This window comes from Stenella coeruleoalba, assembly GCF_951394435.1.
Source record: "Stenella coeruleoalba genome assembly, chromosome: 1".
Classification (NCBI taxonomy): Eukaryota; Metazoa; Chordata; class Mammalia; order Artiodactyla; family Delphinidae; genus Stenella; species Stenella coeruleoalba.
Window position 1 is genome coordinate 16,133,143 of NC_137169.1, and position 23,261 is coordinate 16,156,403.

At 38.1% G+C, this 23,261-nt stretch overlaps 1 protein-coding gene across 9 annotated transcripts in view; it reads right to left on the minus strand.

Annotated features, from left to right (window-relative positions):
* The window catches only part of EIF4G3 (eukaryotic translation initiation factor 4 gamma 3), a 367,346-nt gene that overhangs the window by 281,330 nt on the left and 62,755 nt on the right, over positions 1-23,261 (minus strand). For 8 of the 9 annotated variants that reach the window (XM_079928402.1, XM_079928400.1, XM_079928399.1 and 5 more), the window contains one exon: positions 2,261-2,336. The exons of the other annotated variant lie outside the window; for it this stretch is intronic. Coding sequence is in view for 7 of the 8 variants with exons in the window: in XM_079928400.1 (XP_079784526.1) it covers positions 2,261-2,336 (76 nt within the window). In the remaining variant the exon portion in view is untranslated. The remainder of the gene's footprint in view (positions 1-2,260; positions 2,337-23,261) is intronic. 9 annotated transcript variants of the gene reach the window in all.

Here is a 23,261-nt window from a genome sequence, read left to right on the forward strand (position 1 = left end):
CCATGGCTTACGGGCCCAGCCGCTCCACGGCATGTGGGATCTTCCTGGACCGGGGCATGAACCCATGTCCCCTGCATCAGCAGGCGGACTCTCAACCACTGCGCCACCAGGGAAGCCCTGCTTAGAAGTCTTATACCTTCCAGCTTAGTGTCACTTCCTCAATGAAGCAACTTCTCCCTTTCCCATATAATAGCATGGTCATATCTCTAATCAAAGGTTCTCAACCCGAGCCTTATGAATGGCCTGATGGACATCTGTGAAGTTCTGAAATTATAGGTAAACACTTGGTATATGCTCTTTTTTGAGGAGAAAGCACTGCGACTATTTTCAGATTCTACAAGTAATTTATAACCCAAAAGGATAAGAATTATTGCTTTATCATATCACTTGGATTACAATTATTTATTTACTCATCTCTCTCACTATACTGTGAGTTTCTTTAAAGCACCCTATTTCCAAGGATGAATGGTATGATGAAATGAAACATTAAAAGCTATGTCCAGGGCTTCCTTGGTGGCGCAGTGATTGAGAATCCGCCTGCCAATGCAGGGGACACGGGTTCGAGCCCTGGTCCGGGAAGATGCCACGTGCCGCGGAGCAACTATGCCTGTGCGCCACAACTACTGAGCCTACACTCCAGAGCCCACAAGCCACAACTACTGAGCCCACGCGCTGCATCTACTGAAGCCCACATGCTCTAGAGCCCACGCTCCACAACAAGAGATGCCACTGCAATGAGAGGCCCGCGCACCGCAACCAAGAGTAGCCTCCGCTCACTGCAACTAGGGAAAGCCTGCGTGCAGCAAAGGAGACCCAACACAGCCAAAAATAATAAATAAATAAAAATAAATAAATTTTTTTAAAAAAGACATGTCCAGGGACTTCCCTGGTGGCTCAATGGATAAAACTCTGAGCACCCAATGCAGGGGGCACAGGTTCAATCCCTGGTCAGGGAACTAGATCCCACATGCATGCTGCAACTGCGAGTTCTCATGCCACAACTAAGGAGCCCTGGAGCCGCAACTAAGGAGCCCGCGAGCCACAACTAAGGAGCTCACCTGCTGCAACTAAGACCCCACACAACCAAATAAATAAATATAAAAAAATTTTAGGGCTTCTCTGGTGGTTCAGTGGTTAAGAAACCTCCTGCCAATGCAGGGGACACAGGTTCAATCCCTGGTCCGGAAAGACCCCACATGCTGTGGGGTAACTAAGCCCATGCACCAAAACTACTGAACCTGTGCTCTAGAGCCACAACTACTGAGCCCGTGTTCCACAACTACTGAAGCCTGCGTGCCTAGAGCCCATGCTCCACAACAAGAGAAGCCACCACAATGAGAAGCCCACACACCACAAAGAAGAGTAGCCCCCGCTCACCGCAACTAGAGAAAGCCCATGCACAGCAACAAAGACCCAACACAGCCAAAAATAAATAAAATAAATAAATTCTTAAAAAAAGAAAGAGAAAATAAGGGGAGAGATCCCCCCTCCCTTAGAAAAAAAAATTTTTTTTTAATTTAAAAAATAAAGGTATGTCCAGGAATTCCCTGGCAGTCCAGTGGTTAGGACTCCGTGCTTTCACTGCCGAGGGCCTGGGTTCAATCCCTGACTGGGGGGACTAAGATCTCGCAAGCTACATGGCACAGCCCAAAAAAAAGACATGTCCAACTCCTCGATTCTCCCCTAAATTCCCTTAGGCTCACTGTAATACCCCTGTAATCTGCTTCTAATTTTATTATCTTCATCCTCTAACTTTTAAATTTCCCTTCATTTATGAATTTGAATCTATCATTTAACATAAATATTTAAATTTACTCCCATTAACCACTGTTCTCTTTTCTAAACTTTCTGCATTTTTATATGTAGTCAAAGAAGGAAAAAAGTAAAATAAAAAATTTAAGTTAAAAGTGTAAAATTTATTAAAATTTAAGAAAAAATATCCAAAAGAAAATTAAAACTCAGTGTCCTAGAAGAATCACAATATTTATGGAAGGAGGAAAAGGGAGGAAAAAGAACAAAGGTGTACAAGTCAATCTACCTTAACAGAATGTTTCTTTCATGTCTACTTCTTAAATTAAGATGACAGGGGAAAAGACCTATTCACCTTATTATATTATATACATCTAATTCTGTTCGAGATTTGATTGAACTTTTCTGTCAAAAGCCTATTATGTACCAATCTAACAAACACTGCCTATAATATCAAAGGTTCATGTGCAAAAAACACACACAATCTGACAAACAACCCTGAGGTACTCACCGTGCTGTACACTGCCGAGACAGTAGGAGTGAAGATTCGATCCTCGAGAGGCTGCTGCACAGGTCCTCTAGGAATTCTAGAAGAGCGAGTTAAGGATAAGAGAACTCAAAAATGAACTGCTTTAGCAGTAAGAGCAAATTACGACTACAAAATTCTGTCAATGACCCAAGCTTTGTCATCCAGTTAGTGGAGTTATACACTTATTTCTCCAGAGAAACTAGAAAACAAAGTATTTCAAATTTCCTAATGTGATTAGATCAGTCTCTCCAAAAGTGATTCCCGTGATAAACATTCCATGGAAACTCAAAACAAATAAAAATCATACAACAAGCCTCCTAACTTTAGGCCCATGATGAGAGTCTACTACCTTTACTTTCTAGAGAAAAAGACTAAGGAAGTATAAGCAGGATATTCAGAAAGATAAGACTAATTCATCAACGTGGAAATTGCTGACAAAGACCTAGTCTGTTCTGCGAATACAACTGTTTCCTTGTTTTTCTTTTTTAGCTGTTATTTTCCCAATATCTACCCACCAACTCCTCATTTTTATGAAAGAGGCTCTCCACTGTAATTTAGTTTAAAATATTTCAACATGTCAGGATATTCTTCAAAAGACAAAAGGCTATCATTTTATTCAGCTTCAAAACTGGAAGACATAAGCTCTTCTCCCTGGTAAGGTGGTATTTTACCTCTGTAAGAATGACAACCAAGAGACTTGGCACAGAAGATTAACAGCAATTATCTCTGGATGACAGGATTACATAACTGCCTTTTCTACCATAAATATGAAGTATTTCTATAATTTAAATGTATTTTAAAAGAAAGACTACAAATATAATAAACCCAAAATAAGACAGAATTATTTCTTCAACCTAACAAATATTTAATAGTTCTCACATCATGTTCCTTTCTAATTTAATGAAACAGTAAGGAAGAAAAAGTGACAGCTGCAAATAATAATTTTATATGCATGACCACAAGTTGCAGAGGTCTAAGAGAATCTTTAGAAGTAAAATTCTTTATATCCAAGTAGCAAAAGTTGACTGAGGTGGAGAGGGAAAACAAAACAAAACAAAACCCAAAATCCCAACGCTTTAGTCATTCAAAATTAGTAACACTGTACCAGTCTCTAGTTAGTTCTTCAAACTAGCAACCTCAGACAACAGTTCCATGCGTTGCCATCATCCCCTACACACAAAGAACTGATTTAAAATGCTGCACTGAGAAATAACAAAGCTGAAACATTTCATAAAGGAACTGCTTCATCCAAAGAAACTGTATATATGTTTGCAATGTAGAAAACGTAAGCCTAACAAGTTTCAGGACAAAAGTCCTTTATATTAGTTTGTCAATTCTTTCAGAATGAAGATTACCCCTAGCCAAAATAAAACTTTCTTTGAATTATGGTTCTGCATTGTGGTTACATGAATGGTAGAAAATATGAGACTGTTCTTTCTTCTACAAAGCCAACTGCTAGTAGTTTTTCGAGCTAGGGCCAACTGTCACTAGGTGGGAATAAGTTCTCAAATGAGTCACCGGTAGTAGGCCCCAAGAGCTGAGCCATACCATTTAACCTTACTAGGAAAGGTTAAGGCTCCTGATTTCTATTAGTAACTTTACTGGCTAACAATATTACTGTTAACTACAAGACTTCTAAAGAGGCAATCATATATTTGGTCAATATTCCAGTAACAAACATTCTTTTTTCCTTCTTTTTCACATAAAGAATATTGACGTCATTTATTCCCCTCTCTGAAAACTACCAACAGAATATTGTGGATTAATAAATTGTTTCTTAAAAGACCATTTGGATAAAAATATTTAAGACAAAAACATAGCTCTATAAAAGAAAACTGAAAAACAAAGTCAGGAGATCTGAATCTAGAGCATGCGGCAAGCCTAACCAACCATGTTGTCCTCAATGAACCATTTTACAGTATCTCCTATAAACTTAGTCGCAGCAAGATGAAGTAATTTGCCCAAGTTAACAAGGCTAACTAAGGCCAGGTCAGGTTTCTTCTGTATTCTAAAGACAGTGCTCTTCCTATTACATCGACGCGCCCATGGGCAGAATACTTTATAGCATAGTAAAAAAGCATTATCACAACCTGGTCAAAATATGGTTACCCCTATCTTCCGGACAGAATTAAATTAGTAGTTCATCTCATAAAAGAGTCAATGGAGTGTCACTCTAAAACTTCTAAGAAGTCCCAAATTCTTGGCCCAGGCTGAATCACCTGCCCAATGGCAAATGAACACACTACTGCAGACTGGGCACGTAATGCATGAAACCAAGGGAACTTATTTTACGGAGCAATTTTCTCCTTAATTCATAGTGGTGATGGTTGCATATCTTCATAAATATGGTTTAAAAAAAAACCCCACTGAATTGTAAAATTGTGTAAAATTGTGAATTTTATGGTATGTGAATTATATCTCAATTTTTTTAATGGTATTTTAGTAATTTGCAACTAGGCTGTTTAGCATCCCCTCCTTCCACTAAAAAAGCCTAGATAAATCAGTATGAGATAAGCACTGCTAGGCATTTTCTCCAGAAACAGGTGAATTTCAAAGAAATGGCACACATGTAAAGCTCTTACACTACATACTTCCTAATTCTGCCTGTCATTAAGATTACCAGCTCTCACCAAGCTCTGTATCTCCAGCATACATCACCGGATGCTTACCTCCCTTTCAGCTCAACATGACAAGAAAACAGCTTCTCATAATACCACTTAAAATTCTAATTCAAACAATGAGCAGCGTAATATGCATGTGCAGTGCTCCAGACCACAATGTTTTTATTTTTCAAATCTCATGACTGAAATACAGTAGCACACCCACTTGACACTTCTGTACTTCAAACTGCTATGATTTATATTATGTCATCAGGAAATACAAGCATAATCGCTAGCAAGATTAGACAGCTGCTATGTAAGAACCGAATTAATAAGACTCAAGTATTGGGTTGGCCATAAAGTTCGTTTGCGTTTTTCCATAACATGTTATGGAAAAAATCCAAACGAACTTTATGGCCAACCCAAAATAGAACTATAAATGCAAAAAAATTCTAATTCCCCACCTTCTTTCTAATAAAAAATTAAAAGACAAACTTCAGAAACAAAATTTGAGGGTTAAATAAGAGTAGTAAAACACGGTAGACTCTGATTATTATAGTACTCACTACATACTCTCCACTAAATGTCAATTAGGCAGATATTCGTCAGAGAAATCCAAGGATCTATGAGGACATTACATAATGATCTGAACATTTCCTACTTACACCATGAAGGAAAGAGGAGACCTATAATTTTTTGAGCACAGATGTTTACCGACATTTCAAGGATGATGAACTCCCACCAGGATGAAACTTCTTCATCTATGGCAATCATATCTGACCCTGGGTTTGACATATACTCAGTACCTCCTCAAAAGGTAGATTTTGACAAATTAGAAAACAAGTAGTGAAAACAAGTAGTGAGGGACTTCCCTGGTGGTCCAGGGGTTAAGAATCCACCTTCCAATGCAGGGGACACGGGTTCGATCCCTGGTCGGGGAACAAAGATCCCACATGCCGCAGGGCAACTAAGCTGGCGCGCCACAACTAGTGAACCCGGGCACTCTGGAGCCCACACGCCACAACTAGAGAAGCCCATGTGCCGCAACTAGAGAAGCCCACACGCTGCAATGAAGAGCCTGTGTGCCACAACGAAGACCCAGCGCAGCCAAAAATTTAAATTAAAAAAAATTAACCCTTTCCTACACTCGGAAAAGCTTCGTAAAAGATAAGGGCTAGAGCTGTACTACCAGAGACTGTAGATAAGTAAGAGAAGCAAATTCCAGAATGGAGCCTTCAGCGGATAACAGTAAAGCATCCAGCTAATTTCTACTTACCTAAATGGCACCAAAGACAGAGCCCATCCTCAAACTCAAGTATGAAACTATACTGGTAAGATTAATGCATGTTATTATGAAAGATGAAACGGACAGGAATAAATCAAGAGTTTGAAGCTGTCAAATGTAGGCACCAAGCATGTAAAATGTCCCAAAAAGCAGAACATCCTGAATGACCCGACCTAGCAACTACAGAAATCTCAGGGGTCACAACTTTAGTCATTCTGTATGGACAAAAGCAAAACAAATTGTATTCTCAAAACTAAACACTATGACATATCTACTCCTACTTTAACCTTGGAATCTGTAACAGAATATGTTAAAAAATTATTTTTTCAGGGCTTCCCTGGTGGCGCAGTGGTTGAGGGTCCGCCTGCCGATGCAGGGGACACGGGTTCGTGCCCCGGTCCAGGAGGATCCCACATGCCGCGGAGCGGCTGGGCCCGTGAGCCGTGGCCGCTGAGCCTGCGTGTGCATCCAGAGCCTGTGCTCTGCAACGGGAGAAGCCGCAGCAGTGAGAGGCCCGCGTACCACAATAAATAAATAAATAAATAAATAAATAATTTTTTCTTCATTGCTGCTTATCTTTTGCCACTAAAACTTCACAGAAATAAAACTAGCCAATTTTAATATTTGTTTCAATTCAATTTCATGTTGAGCTGTTAATTCAGGTCCAAAATCCTTTATTGGAATTCAGAATTTTTCCACTGTTAGAAAGTTAATAAGGCAGCACTCCTTAATCAAATACATTAATATCTCTACTGTAAAATATATGAATATTGAAATTTCTGTCCAGAGTTTTTGCCAATTTCAGAAAACAATTCGTTTCCCCAAGCTCTTTTGATCTTAGAATTGCAAGCCTATACCTTCTTTCCCATTGTGTTTTAGCTCTAAAAGTCTCTGGAAATCACCATTTGAATGTTAACAACTAAGAACTATTATATTGCTTTCTTTTCTTTTCTTTTCTTTTTTTTAAACAAATCCAGAAACGTTAGTCTCCAAGCACTTAGCCAGAAATGCCTTTGTTCTGACTCTGGTTTTCTAACTCAGAACACAACTCATCACATATTACAAATTGATTTCCTGACAGTCGCATTTAAATTTACCCAGAAACATACTCTGCTTAGGTTTTGTGTTTTGTTTTTTTTTTAAAAGACCAATATTGACAAAGAAAATGGCTGCTGACCATGCTGTTAATATTTTGTAATTCTATTTTTAGTTTCTGAAGAACCTCCATACTGTTTATCACAGTGGCTGCACCAACCAACAGTGTAGGAGGGTTCCAAAAAGTAATGAATTACTGATACAACAACATGAGTGAATCTCAAATGCTAATTAAGTTAAGCGAAAGAAGCTAGACTCAAAATGGCTATGAGTCCATTTATGTACCACTCCGGCAAAGGCAAAATTATAGTGGCTAGGGCCTGGGGAAGAGTTTACCTAAAGAGAGACAGCACTATGATCCAGCAATCACACTCTTGGGCATATATACAGACAAAACTATAATTCAAAAACATACATGCACCCCTATGTTCACAGCAACACTGTTTCCAACAGCCAAGACATGGAAGCAACCTAAATGTCCACTGACAGATGAATGGATAAAGATGATGTGGTACATATATATACAATAGAATACTACTCAGCCATAAAAAAGAACAAATAATGCCATTTGCAGCAACATGCATGTAACTAGAGATTATCATACTAAGTGAAATAAGTCAGAAAGAGAAAGACAAATACCATATGATATCACTTCATGTGGAATCTAAAATATGACACACATGAACTTACCTACGAAATGGAAAATGACTCACAGATATACAGAACAGACTTGTGGTTGCCAAGGGTGGGGGTGGGGGATGGACTGGGAGTCTGGGATTAGCAGATGCAAACTATTACATATAGAATGCAACTATTATATATAGAATTATATATAGAATATCTACTATATAGGACAGGGAACCATATTCAAAATCCTATAATAAACCATAATGGAAAAGAATATGAAAAAGATACGTATGTATAACTGAACCACTTTGTTGTACAGCAGAAACTAACACAACATTGTAAATCAACTATACTTCAATAAAATTTTTTAAAAAGACAGATGGCACTGAAGGACTGTAATTAGGTGATGGAACTTTTCCGTATCTTCAGTATGGTGGGGCTGCAAAACTCTGCATTTATCGGAATAAAGAAAACTAGATATCTCAAATAAGTGAGTTCTGAGTTTCTCCAAAGGTTAAGCAATAAAGTCACTAAATGACTCAGCAATACTCACTCCTAGGTATACATCCAAGAGAAATAAAAACATGTGCACACAAACCTAATAAACGAATGTTCATAATCAGCATTATTTGCAATAGCCAAAAAGTAGAAACAATGTTTTCATCAACTGATGAATGGATAAACAAAATGAAGTATATCCATACAATGAATTTTATTTGGCAATGAAAAGAAATGGAAGTCCTGATACATGCTACAACATGGATGAACCTTGAAAACACAATGCTAAGTGAAAAAAGCCAGTCACAAAAGACCACATTTTGTGTAATTCCACTTATACGAAATGACCAGAACAGGCAAATCCACAGACAAAAAGTATAAAAGAAAAAGACTAGTGGATGCTTAGGCCTGAGGGGATGGGTGGAAATGGAGGAAGGAGGGATGACTGCTAAAGAATATGGGTTTCTTTTTGAAGTAATCTAAAATTAGGTTCTAAACCTATGGTGATAGTTACACTAGTCTGTAAATATACTGAAAACCAATAAACTATACATTTTAAATGGGTGAATTTTATGTTATGTGAATTATATCTCAATAAAGCTGTTATCAAAAAAGTGAATAACATTGTAGGTAATTTTTAAACAAATTTTTTAAATAATAATATTAAAACTTCATGGTGGGGCAAGCACTTTGTCTACTACTCTATCCCCAGACACTAGAATATTGCTAAAAAGAGTCATAAACTCAAAATGCTTCATCATCATGGTCTAGTCCAATAGACTTATTTTTTAAGATAAGTGATTTTTTTTTTTTTCTTTTTTGGCTATGCCACACAGCTTATGGGATCTTAGTTCTCCAACCAGGGATTGAACCCAGACCCTGCCAGTGAAAGCACCGAGTCCTAACCACTGGACCGCCAGGGAATTCCCGTAGTCCACTAGACTTAAAAGAAGTATGGCTCATCTTAAGAATCTACATAGCAAACAAAGAGAAGTTTTATGCAACAGTAATAGCGAAACAGGTGCCCCACAGGAAAATGGGTAGCTGGATTTATGCAGTGAACTGAATTTCTTTCAATGGCAGAAAGAAATACAGGATCTTATACTCTCCTGAAAGTCTGCCTAATGACCTTGCAACATGGAAACTTGCCCAGCCAGCTTCTTGACACTACTCCCGACAAACTTTTCTCTTCAGTAATATCTGGAAAAGATCCTTCTCTATCCACAGCCAACAAACCCAAGCCAAAGGACACTTACACTAAACCAGTGGATCAATACTGCTTGTCAATATACCAAAGGGGAGATTAATTACAGTATCTAGAAATGAGTCAAAGTATTTCTGTACACTAGAAAAACGGTAACAAAGAAAACCACATTTAACAGAAGAAAAAACTTCACAAAATAAAGAATCATGGTTAATTCATCAACAATGAAAACCACACCAAATTATACTTGGAAGGTCCACATTGCTCTAGTCAACCTAACAACAAATGCAGGAATTCCATATACCTAGTATGCTCTACTCCACAGGAAAACTCTTCAAATATCTGAGTACTGTTAATATTAATAAATCTTTTAGCCTTTATTAAATCTTTATTATTTAGTCTTTATCTTTTAGGTGAAATACTCACTTCCTTTTGACCACTCGTGGAGAGGCAAATGTGGTATAATCCTATCAGAGTAAAGTGGAAGGGACACAATTTTCTTATTATCAATGCAAACAAAGATTGTGTGAGCTCTCTTTACCTCTGCTTATTAATACATTCATGTTGTCTGTAATAAACTTTTGTCCATGTGTGTTTTCTTTCCATCTAAAATTGTCACAGGGCTTCCCTGGTGGCGCAGTGGTTGAGAGTCCGCCTGCCGATGCAGGGGACACGGGTTCGTGCCCCAGTCCGGAAAGATCCCACATGCAGCAGAGCGGCTAGGCCCGTGAGCCATGGCCGCTGAGCCTGAGCGTCTGGAGCCTGTGCTCCGCAACGGAAGAGGCCACAACAGTGAGAGGCCCGCGTACGGCAAAATAAATAAATAAAAATAAAATAAAATAAAATAGTCACAAAGTCATGTCTGATTCATTCTGGGCATAACTATAAGTAATCAATCATTTGAATGTAAACAGAATACATTTGCACCTATTTAATTTCATCATGCAGATTCTCATTCATTTCATTTTGAAATCTAATCTTACACTGAATTTTTTCACCTAAATTTCCCAGTAGTTTTTACAAGGATAAGAATTTCATTTTAATTTAAATCACTGGGGTAAAAAATACTAAACAGGTCAGAATTAAAGAAAGAGCACTGTGATACTCCAGAAACCCCTTCTTCTTGGCCAGAGGAAATGGAGGAAAGAGTCCTTGTGGGCCAGAGTATTAGGGGAATTCCAAAGAAGAAAAGTAGAGGAGGAGGATCCCTATTTCTTTATATGAACCTACATAAGTTCAGGCTCACCCTCAAAGTTGTACATAAATGGGACAGATCCAAAGCAGCGTATTAAAAGCTCTGAAAATAAACGAAGATTAGAACCACCCCCCATAGAGAGACAAAACTTGAGCCCTGAGCCTAATCAAGTTGATTGTCTGCTTAAAAAAAATTTTTTTAATCACAATTCTCCAAGGATTATAACAGGACCCAGAATCTATAAAACATAAAATTTTGGGACTTCGCTGGTGGTCCAGTGGTTAAGCCTTCACCTTCCAATGCAGGGGGTGAGGGTTCAATCCCTGGTCAGGGAGCTAAGATCCCACATGCCTTGGGGCCAAAAAACCCCCAAAAAACATAGAACAGAAGTAATATCATAACAAATTCAATAAAGATTTTAAAAATGGTCCACATCAAAAAAAAAACTTAAAAAAAAATACAAAACATAAAATTTTAAATGTCCAGGATACAATCTGAAATTACTCGGCATACAAATATAGTAAAATGTAACCAATTCTCAAGAACTAGCAGTCAAATCTAACAAGGTTGATTGCTTAAAAAATATTCTCCAAATGACTCAGAATTTATAAAGCTTAACATTTACAGCATCTAGGACACAATCCAAAATTACGTGACATACAAAGAACCAAGAAAATGTAACCAATTCTCAGGAGAAAAGACAATCAACACATGCCAACCTTGAAAAGACTCAGATATTAGAATTATCAGGCATAGAACATAAAGCAACTATTATAACTATGCTCCAAGAGGTAAAGGTAAACACATTTGAAATGAATGGAAAGATAGAAATCCTCAACAGACTGATACAAACTGTAAAAAAGAACCAAGTGGAAATTTTGGAACTGAATGATACAACATCTTTAAAAAATTCACTGGGTGGTATCAGTAACAAAATGGAGATGACAGAGGAAAGAGTCAGTGAATCAGAAAATAGATCAATGAAAATAAAGAAAGAAAAACAATTACTAAAAATAACAAGGAGATAAGGAGGTGAAGGTGGAAAACTACATAATATGGAAGTTTGCAACGGTAAGTTATAAGTTGTTAATGTAACCCGTGGGTCAGCAAACTTTTTCTCAAGAGGCTAGATAGTAAATATTTGTGCATTCATGGTATTTGTATGAGTCTGCAAGCCATATGGTCTCTGTCACAATTACTCGCCTACACTGCTGTAATGCAAAAGAAGCTACAGATAACATGTAAAATGAATGCATATGGTATGTTCCAATAAAACTCATTTACAAAAATAGGCAGCTGGCTAGTGGGCCATAGGTTGCCTACCCTTAATTTAACCTAATAAAAGAGTTTTCCCCAATACTTTGTACAACACTACCCACTTAAGATTATAAATGCTCAGTTATACAATATCTGGTAACACAAACCTTATGTTTCCAAACAGTAATTAAATTCATCCATGAGGTAGATGGAAGAGTTATAGTACTATGTCAATAGACTGATACTAGTGAGATTCTTGAAATTATCATTAATAAAACAATAGTATTATCTGAAAAAATTAAGAGTGTACATATGGCTTAAATTCAGACTAGTTTTTAATAACTAAGACAAATTCTGATATGCCAATAATCACGTATAAATGTTAATTCAGTAACAATGACAGTGAATCCTTAAGTAATTTTACTCCACAATCTCAAGTAGTAGTACTAGTAGTAGTAGTAGCAGCAGTAGTAGTAGCAGTAGTAGTAATAAAAATAAAAACAAAAGAAATAAATGTCAGGAGAAAAAATAATTTTAACATATCCACCCATATTAAAAGAAACAGGAAGACATATCTTGTTTCAATTCTCTTTCCTATTAAACCACCTTCAATAATACTAAAAATTAATATTAAAGTCAACTATCTCATACTGTCCTTTTCATTCTGACAAATTTACTGTTCTAAAGAAAAAATATTTGCGCGTTTCTTAAAAATTTGTATTTATAAAAACACACTGATCTCCCTATAGTATACTGACTCACTAATGCTCCCTAATGTTGTTTTTTATTTTGTTTTGTTTTGCTTTTTGGCCGCGCCTCGCAGCCTGCAGGATCTTAGTTCCCCGACCAGGGATCGAACCTCTGCCCACTGCAGAGGAATTGCGGAGTCTTAACCACTGGACTGCCAGGCAAGTCCCTCCCTATTGTTCTGAGACAAACATTGTTGTGGTTTATTTGATTTAATGTGCTATAACAACATTCTGAAGTACAGTAGTCCAGTAGCCCAGTCCATATGGCTAGCTGCACTCTGCTCCTATGTTGCCTTCTATTCACCATCCCTGTCCCCTTCTAAACTCTGACTACTATCAGTTACCCAGTCCCCTACACCAAATATTCACTATTTAAATAGCAACGAGGCAGCCAAAAAGGAATGTTAAATCCTCCCTGCTCCCTAACTATTGCTCAACTTTGGAAAATCCTGTTTTAAGAAGACTGTAGAAAGTTATAAAGAATTCCCAAGAGAATAGTGAATGTGATTCATTTCACCTAGAGCAGGATGAGTGAATGGTGACTATAAGGATTGGCTAACAGTAGTGAAAGGGTGAAAAAGAAGAGGAAAGAAGAATGAAGAAATAAGATCCATCTCCCCCCACACCTTTTTTTTTTTTTTTTTTTGCAGTACGCGGGCCTCTCACTGCTGTGGCCTCTCCCGTTGCGGAGCACAGGCTCCGGACGCGCAGGCTCAGCAGCCACGGCTCACGGACCCAGCCACTCCGCGGCATGTGGGATCCTCCCGGACCGGGGCACGAACCCGTGTCCCCTGCATCGGCAGGCGGACTCTCAACCACTGCACCACCAGGGAAGCCCCATCTCCCCTTTTTTTAAGTGACCAAAATCCTACTTTCCTGAGTAAAAGCATACTCACCACAGAATTTCCTAATGCTTTGTGCTCTAGAGGCTCTGGATTGGAGTCAGACAATCTTGGGTTCCATTCCTAGCTTTAGCCTTTAGTACACTGTGTAGTCATAGTTAATCTCTAAACAGCAGCTTCCTCAATTGTAAAATGGTAACATAAAACATTCATAAATTGCTCTGAGGATTAACTAAGTCACTAGACTAAGTACTCTCTGCATGATGCCTGCCGGGTATTTGTCATTCAATCCCTGTTAATTCCCTCTTCTAGCCCCCAAATTAGAATATGATACAACCGTGGTTTGGGAAGTGGCATTAGAAGGACAAATGCAAGCAGTCGGCTTTTAAGCAGCTAGTCACTTCATTCATTCATTTTCAACAAATATTTTATAAGTAGCTACAAAGTAGTGAATAAAATAAGCAAGTCACCAAACTCATGGTGCTTACATTCTATTGGGGGCAGAGAGACAAAACGTAAACCAGATAATTAAAATGGTGAAAATGGCATGAAAGTAAAAAGAATGATATAAGAAGTGAGTAATAGTATTCTGGATAAGACAGACGAGATAACTTCTAAATTGGGATCTGAAGGGTGCAAATTATCCATTCTACAAAAAGCAAGGGAAAGAGCATTCTAGGAAGGGGGCATCAAATGCAAAGGCCAGAAGTGGAAAAGGGCTGTGTTCAAAGATCATGAAACTAGAGGGGGGTAGGGGAGGAATGGATTGGGAGTTCGGGATTAGCAGATGCAAACTATTATATATAAAGAACGGATAAACAAAAAGTCATACTGTATAGCACAGGATATATTCAATATCCTATATTAAACCATAATGGAAAAGATTACAAAAACGAATATACATATTCATGTATAACTGAATCACTGCTGTACAGCAGAAATTAACACAACATTGTAAATCAACTATACTTCAATAAAATAATTTTTTTTAAAAAATGATCATGAGACTAGAGTGAAGGGAGCATGTAGGGAGTGGTCATCACAGAGTTCAGAAACTCAAGCAGGAGCTACGTCATCTGAAGCTGTGTAGGCCCTGGTAAACAATACGAAATCTAAGATCAACAGCAACAACAGTAGAGCTTAAATGGAGGAGGAGCATTAAGATTAATAGTATTTTTTAAAGACCATTCTGAATGTTTATGAAAAAATGAATTGGAGAAGGGTAGGGAAGGAAATAAGGAGACTAGTTAGGAGACTGTAGCAGCTGTCTAGGTCAGAGATGATTGTGGCCTGGAAGAGAGTAGGACAGTAGAAATAAATGGAGAAAAGGCCAAGTTTAAACAGTAAAAGCAACAGGGTTTGCTACTGCCTAAGAGTAGAGGGGTGAAGGAAAAGAATAATCAAAGAAAGGCTTACAGATGTTTTACCTTGAGCAGCTAGGTAGACAGCAATATTATTTAGCAAAACTGGGAAGGAACAGGTTGAAGTAGGGGTGAGAAGGAAATCAAAAGGTCTGAAATGCCAGTTGGAAATCCAGGAGGAGAAGTAAATACACAAATTGGATAAATGAATATTTAGGTCTGGCTAAAAATCTGATCTAAAACTACAAAAATTTAAAAGTCATCAACATAAAAATAGTATTTAAACCCAAGAGAAATAAAGAAGCAAAGTACCACAGCCCTGAGGGTGAGACAAAGGAGGCATCAGCAAAGGACCCTGCCCAGGTAGGAGGAAAATCAACAGATGCAGTAGCAGTAGTACTGGGGTACCAAAGGACCACATCATTATTCAGGGAAGTGAAGTGAATATTGCATCTATAACATTCTCTTTATACTCTAACTGCCGACACACCAGAACAAGAGTAACCAACTTGCCAGCCTTCCAGGAAGCCTTGAGAATCCAGTTTTAGACCACATGGGCTGCTACACACTAGCCAACGCGTTGCTAAAATCTCATCATTAAAAAAATAAAGTAGGAATAAATGGAAACTATCTCCTAGAATTGAACTAATACATTCAAGGCATTTAACAGTATCTGGGATACAGTAAACCTCAACAAACATTAGCTATCATGGTGGTTATTTTAAAAACTCTAATTTTGAAAATGGCTTAGTGTTTACAGACACAAATCTCTGCGACTAAAAGATAATCTGAGTTCTCAGGCTCCGAGGCAGAGCACTCCACAAGATAGGTATACTCTTAAACGGTTTGTCAAATGTGTGAAGTTTTATTAATGAAACAAGTGATACCATTAGTGTAAGCATTATTACAGCTATACATACAAGTTCTAAGAATTTTTTTAAGGAGGGGACTGATAAGTATTTTCCTACTGCAGAAGAAGGGGAACTGGATAAAAACAGAGTCAGGCTCAATTTTATTCAGCTATATGCAGCTACAGTAAGTTATCTGCATTTCTCAAACTTAGGTCTTACGTGTCAAGGTTCACTTTGACCCCTGAAGTAGATAGATATGTAGAAAAAAGGTTAACAGCTTCCTCAGTAACTAGATTACCTTGTGGGAAATGATCTGATCTCCTCAGTTTCCTCATCTATACTCTGTGGGAATGATGGGAAGATTTAACAAAACAAGGCTTGTGATGTGCTTGGCACATAATAGGCAATATCTAATTATTTCAAATAGTTCTTCCATAAAGATTATTATTTTCCTTTCTCTGAGTATTCAGAAGACATGGCATTTAAGATAGCTCTCCCAGATTCCTACCAATCACTAACAGCACCAAGAACTTCCTACTGCATTCTTTAGAGCTTAGAAAAGCTAGAATGAAAGATGTGGTGAAGAAAAGGACTTTGGGAGCATCTGACGGATACCATGACATACGAAAAAAGAAGCTAAAAATTATGCAATCTGTTCCATACCTGACAAAATTCTGAAAGATACTGATTGAGTTATGCTACTTTGGATAGTGAACTTTTACACAGACATTTATTCACCTCTTCAAAGAATTTCTCTCCTCTCTGAAACTTGTTAATTCTGACTTAACTGTTCTCCCCAAGGTGAGAAGCTTATTAGATAAATTTAACGGTTCTCAGCTCAAGGTAGTTTATATGGAAGAGTGTCAGAAACAGGAAACTGCTTTTCTTATTTACGTCTAAACAACCCGTGTCATTAGCCAAATAAATTCACCCAACTGTCACATGCCAGAAGTCATATTACTGAAAATACTTGTTCCCACCATGCCAGCTATTAAAGAGGCTTATGGGAGAAATCAATACCCTTTTACTAGCAAAACTTACCTTCAAAGTCAACCGCCCACTTGAAATTTTTTGAGTAATTTTCTAATTTTCTCCTTAAAAACATGATCTCACAAACATCAATGGCAATACAAAACACCAACCACCACCGCTCAGAAAATAAATAATTCTCCTTTTTCTGTAGTCATCATCTTTAATAATGTCAAAGTACACTGGAAACTTTTTTCATCACTCCATCTACTTGCAAATACATAGCCAACAATAGCTGCAAAGCATTCTGCAACTCTGTCTCACCCTACTCAGAGCCACCCAAGAGAGCAGGTCCCCTAGCGATACCTAATGAACAAATAAAGATGACAAGTCAACTTTCAATCACAAAGCCAAAAAATGGATTATAAATAACACCAACAAGAAGAATATAAACTTTTACATCATTATAACTTACTTTCAATATTCAATAAAAATGTCCTGACAAAGGGACTTCCCTAGTGGTCCAGTGGTTAAGACGCAGCACTTCCACTGCAGAGGGCATGGGTTCAATCCCTGGTTTGGGAACTAAAATTCCTCATGCTACACAGCACAGCCAAAAAAAAACAAAAAAAATGTCCTGACAGAGAAAAGAATCTTACAAACTTTCACAACTCTAAACATAATTTCTTAGGATATTAGACCCATATGAAGTCACTGTTATTTTATTTGTTGACTGTGAGGTACGGCAATAACTACAGGCAATGTTTTCCTGTCGCATTCTAGACACGCCTGATTCCACTTAAGAAAGATGGAATGTTTCTTAAGAAACATTTAAGAAAGATGTTTTCTTTCTTAAAACAGCAGCATTTGTTTTCAACATAAAATTCTGAAAGGAAAGAATGTTATAATGAAAACTATCAAACAAAGTTTTTCAGAAGGTTTCGCATGCTTATGTAGAATGGACATAGCCAAGATGACTTTCTTCCATAAATTCCGGCCCAAAGTAATTACTATGTATCCAGTGTCACATGTTTAAATTTAACAGTCTTCCAAAAAATTGTTTTAAAAACAATCACATTCTTCAAAGACGGCAGGCTTATAAAGTGATTTTTTTTGGGGGGGGGGGGCTGAGTCGGGTCTTCGTTGCTGCACGTGGGCTATCTCTAGTTGTGGCAAGCCGGGGCTACTCTTTCTTCATTGTGGTACGCGGGCTTCTCATTGCGGTAGCTTCTCTTGTTGCAGAGCATGGGCTCTAGGTGCGCGGGCTTCAGTAGTTGTGGCACGCGTGCTCTAGAGCACAGGCTCAGTAGTTGTGGCGCACGGGCTGAGTTGCTCCGCGGCATGTGGGATCTTCCCGGACCAGGGCTTGAACCCGTGTCCCCTGCATTGGCAGGTGAATTCTTAACCACTGCACCACCAGGGAAGTCCCTGATTTTTTTATTTTTAGAGTGATTTGATATTTTATTTTAAAATAAATTTGAGTGGTAAAATCAGAAAGATACAAATATTTGGAAAATTGAAAAAGAACAAAAAGATCAAAGGAGAGAATGATTTGAAATACAATATAAAACATACCAATAACCTTCTGCTCTTATCTTTCTAATGGCAATGTTCCCAAATCAAATGAGTTCCCTTGTTATGACATGCATTTGATGGTATTAAATAAACCTAAATCCAAGAAGAGTATCCAAATACTGGGTGCTAGAATTTAACAGATAAACTTTTCTTTATCCACAAGTAGTAAACCTTAGCATAAGAGATCAAAGGATACTTAATAAAAAGTAACTTCTAGTTGGTTCTAGTAAATTTTGGTTTTCAAGCATGTATAGGTATATAGAAATTCTAACCTTACATAATGCTTCAAATCAAACAATGCCACTTTATGAATATTTAATTCACAAAAGCTGCTACTATTCTGTCCCACTGCTCCATCTCTCTCAGTATCCCCACCATTTACATCAAGGTTCCAGACCAATACAAATCCAAGCCAAGCTCAAGCAGAGTCAGCCTCCCGCTAAGCTTGATGACTGAATCAATTAAGGATTCTACATATTTTCTAGCTCTGCTAATTAAATGTAAACAGAAGTCTTATGAAAACAGCAATCTAGATGCTCAGAATTTACTGTCTGTAACTATTTAACTAACAATGTTACATATGGTTTCTCCGTCTATTAAAAAAAAATAAAGTTGCATATAATTCTAAATACATGATAGGCCTCAAAAAAATATTAATTATATACAGGTAAAAGTTGAAATTCAGCTTGTCCTAGCTTACATAACTCAGAAACCATAAAATCAGAGGTAAAATCTATAACCTGGCTCATCATTAAAATTTATTCCTGTTATATTTTTTAAGGACTAGGAACAATTTCTTCTATTGCTTAGTTCCTAGAAATATTTAATAAATTTGATGGCTTTGCAAATTTTAAATGTCTGTAAAGCTTTATTACACGATTGCATACACACAAAACATCTCTGAAAGAACACATAAGAAACTGACAACAGTGGCTGCCTCTGAGAAAGACAACTAGGGCCCTGAGGGTGGGAAGGAGATTTTGTTTTCACTGTATATCGCCTTTTGTCCTGTTTGAATTTTTTATCATTTGCAAATATTGTTTTTAACACACAACTTAAAAACAGGTAAGTTAAAAGATGCTTACCACAGGCTTGATGAACGTAAAAGTTAACAGAAACATTATAGTTTTCACTTTTATAAATAGGTATAAAGTGTCTACTCTGAGAACTATAAATATGCTTTGCCCCAAATATAACATTTCATCATAATAGTTATTACTCAACTTAACCGGAAGGAGGAAGAAGTGGACTCAAGTAAGTAAGACTGGGTTTCAAGGTATGGATAGGTATACAGTAAGACTGGGGCTTCCCTGGTGGCACAGCGGTTAAGAATTCCCCTACCAATTCAGGGGACACAGATTTGATCCCTGGTCCGGGAAGATCCCACATGCTGTGGAGCAATTAAGCCCGTGTGCCACAACTACTGAGCCTGCACTCTAGAGCCCACAAGCCACAACTACTGAGCCCGCATGCCACAACTACTGATGCCCGCGCGCCTAGAGCCCGTACTCCACAACAAGAGAAGCCACCGCAATGAGAAGCCCACGCACCACAACAAAGAGTAGCCCCCGCTCGCTGCAACTAGAGAAAGCCCGCGTGTAGAAACGAAGATCCAACGCAGCCAGAAAATAAATAAAATAAATAAATTTTAAAAAGATAGTAAGACTATGCAAAAGTGACAAATTACTTTTTAATTCAAATTTAAGTAACTCCTATCTACATAACATAAAAAGAAACATTCCTTTTAGAACTGATGCCGTTGAAATCAGTAGTTGCAAAGTTTCTTATCATATATAAATAAAATACGATAGGTGTGAGTATGTACTTATATAGAGTCTCGTTGCACCTGCATTTAATTTACACAAAAGTAACCATGCCACAAGGAAGGTAGAGAGGAAGGAAGAGAGATGCAGGGAAATGTGAACAGTGCTGACTCTTGCCATTCCACTCAAGGAGCCGATGCTCCAGAGCCAGCATGAGACTTGAGATCTAAACCAACTAGTTTCCTTGGTTCTCAAAGTCCTAAGTGTTACTCTAATGTTGAGTATGTATTGCTATATAATCTGGACTCTATTTAACAGTGAATTATCCTGTGCTCAAACAGGGAAGAAATACAACCTGGAAGAAAATTTTACTGTGCTGAATTTATTGAGACACAGTACGGTGATATCTGACATGATTCCTTTAAAACAGATTTTTAAAAGTCATTTGACTATGCAGCCACCACCATCTCACCACCACTGGTACACCACTGTGTACAAAACATCCCAATCACTCTCTCCTATTACTCAATTTCCAACTGTTACAGCAACATATCCATTATATTCTTATTAGTAATCTCTGCAGAGACGCACATAATTATTCTATACCAAAGTCAATCTGTTACATATCACGAAATTCTACTGCATTAAGCATTTTTTTATTCAAGAAAAAAATTCTACTGGCTAAAATGGGTCGGGGAATTCCCTGGTGGTCCAGTGTTTAGGACACTGTGCTTTCACTGCCGTGGCCCCAGGTTCAATCCCTCGTCGGGGAAATAAGATCTCGCAAGCCGTGTGGCATGGCCCAAGAAAAAAAAAGTAAAACGGGTCGATCTATACTACCTCTACTTCGATGCAGCAGCAGTCCAATTATTAACTAATGCGCAGGCTAACTGCTGGTATACAATTTTAGCCTATAAATTCATTCAATTTCCTCTCTATACTACTTTTGTAATTTTTCTAGACGCCATCCTCAACCTCCCCTTTCCCAAAGCCATGGCTACCACTTCAATTCAGATCTTCACTTTCTAGTTGCAGTAGCTGCCCAGGTTTCCTGAGGAGAGCCTCTTCCTCTTCAATTCATACAGAATGGTATCAGATCAATCTTCCTGGACAATACTGTGGTCATCAATGAACAGTAAATGGCTCCCCAATTGTTTCTTTTTTTTCTTTTTCGGTACGCGGGCCTCTCACTGTTGTGGCCTCTCCCGTCGCGGAGCACAGGCTCCAGATGCGCAGGCTCATCGGCCATGGCTCACGGGCCCAGCCGCTCCGCGGCATGTGGGATCTTCCCGGACCGGGGCACGAACCCGTGTCCCCTGCATCGGCAGGCGGACTCTCAACCACTGCGCCACCAGGGAAGCCCCCCCAATTGTTTTTTTTACCTCCAAGTCCAAATCCTGTAATTTGATTACCACCACTACCTAGGAGCTCTCCTATATAATTTTTATTTCCCATTCCCTAAAATAAAACCTCTCCTAAATAACAAATGTTAGGCTCTTTCCTGACTGTTTGATCTTGCAACTCCCAATGCCTGAATGCCTTCCCTTCTTTCCTCCACTAATCTAAACCCTTTCAACTCCCAATTACTACCTGGATTAAATTCCAGGCTTCCCTACTTTGTAATAAGAGATCGTATGTTGCTTCTTTTCACTTAGCCTCAGTTATCCTATTTATTATTTGTAAAAGGAGACAAGAAATAATAACTTCAGGAACTACTGTAAGGGTTAAATAAATAATCCTTATAAAGAATTTAGTACATAGTAGGTGTTTAATAAATGGTATCCTTTTTGAGAGAACACTTCAGACACTTTCTCATTATTCCTTATGTTAACATCCTTTCTCCAACTAGACAAAAGACATCTTTATAAGAATCCCTGATGGAATAATTCACACAAGCAAATTAGTCCCAAAGCTAATTAGAATCCAATGCTGTTTGCTTCTCTTTTTGTCTTGATAAAAGCTTTTAGGGTAGGGATTACCCTGCCAAAATAAGTCTTGGTCCAAATGACCAAAAGGATCACTTTCTCACATGAAGACTGGAAAAAAGGATGTGGCACTCAAGCCAGCCCAAGCATCTCCCAAAAGAGTACAGATATTACTTCAAACATCAAATCAATGTACCTAAATACTAAATCAAAGTTCCTAAATCCTAAATACCTTGCCTCTCTTCCAGCCAGCCTAGCAGCAGTCATCACAGATAACCGTCAAGAGAGGCACCAACAACACAGAGGACCCAGGTTCAAGAGAGAAAGGCTCCGTAGGTATGCAGGGAAAAGGATATAGGGGAAGGAAGGAAGGAAGGGAGGGAGGGAGGGCAAGAGAGAGAGAGAAAGAAAGGGAGGGAGGGAGGGAGAGAGAGACAGAAAGAAGAAAAGAAAAGGAAAGGAAAGGAAAAACAGAAAAGAAAGAACTGGACAAAGAAATAAGTGCTGATTCCCCCATTTTTCCCTACCCACTCATGTTGCTTGGGAGCAAGCAGATTAAGAATGGAAAGTGAACAAGCACTTGGAAAAATAAGACCTGACTTTGAATCTTGATTTCTCTACGTCTTAACTTAGGAAAGTCACTTCACCTCTCCAAACCTCAGTTTTCTCATAAATGATAACAGCTGTTTCACAGAATTATTATGAAGATGAAGTAGGATGTACCTAAAACGTGGCAGACACTCAACTGATAGTTTCTGTCCCCTATGTCTTTGACTTCTATGCTATACTTAGAAAAGAAAAAATAAACAAGAGGAAGAAAAACTTAATGAAAGAGGAAAAAGATGAAAGAATATTTAAGATATTATATAAGTAAATACCATCTTAGATACAACTGTTAATATTGACTGACATTAAATCTAACAGAGAGACTTCCCTGGTGGTCCAGCGGCTAAGACTCCATGCTCCCAATGCAGGGGGCACAGGTTCGATCCCTGGGCAGGGAACTAGATCCCACATGCCGCAACTAAAGACCCGGCTCAGCCAAATAAATAAATAAATATTAAAAAAAAAAAAAAAAAAAACTAACAGAAAAGCAGGCCATTTTGACAAACATTTCATGTGATTAAGAATATGAACTCTGATGTCAAGATGCCAGATTCACATCCTGGCTCCACCACTTCCTTACT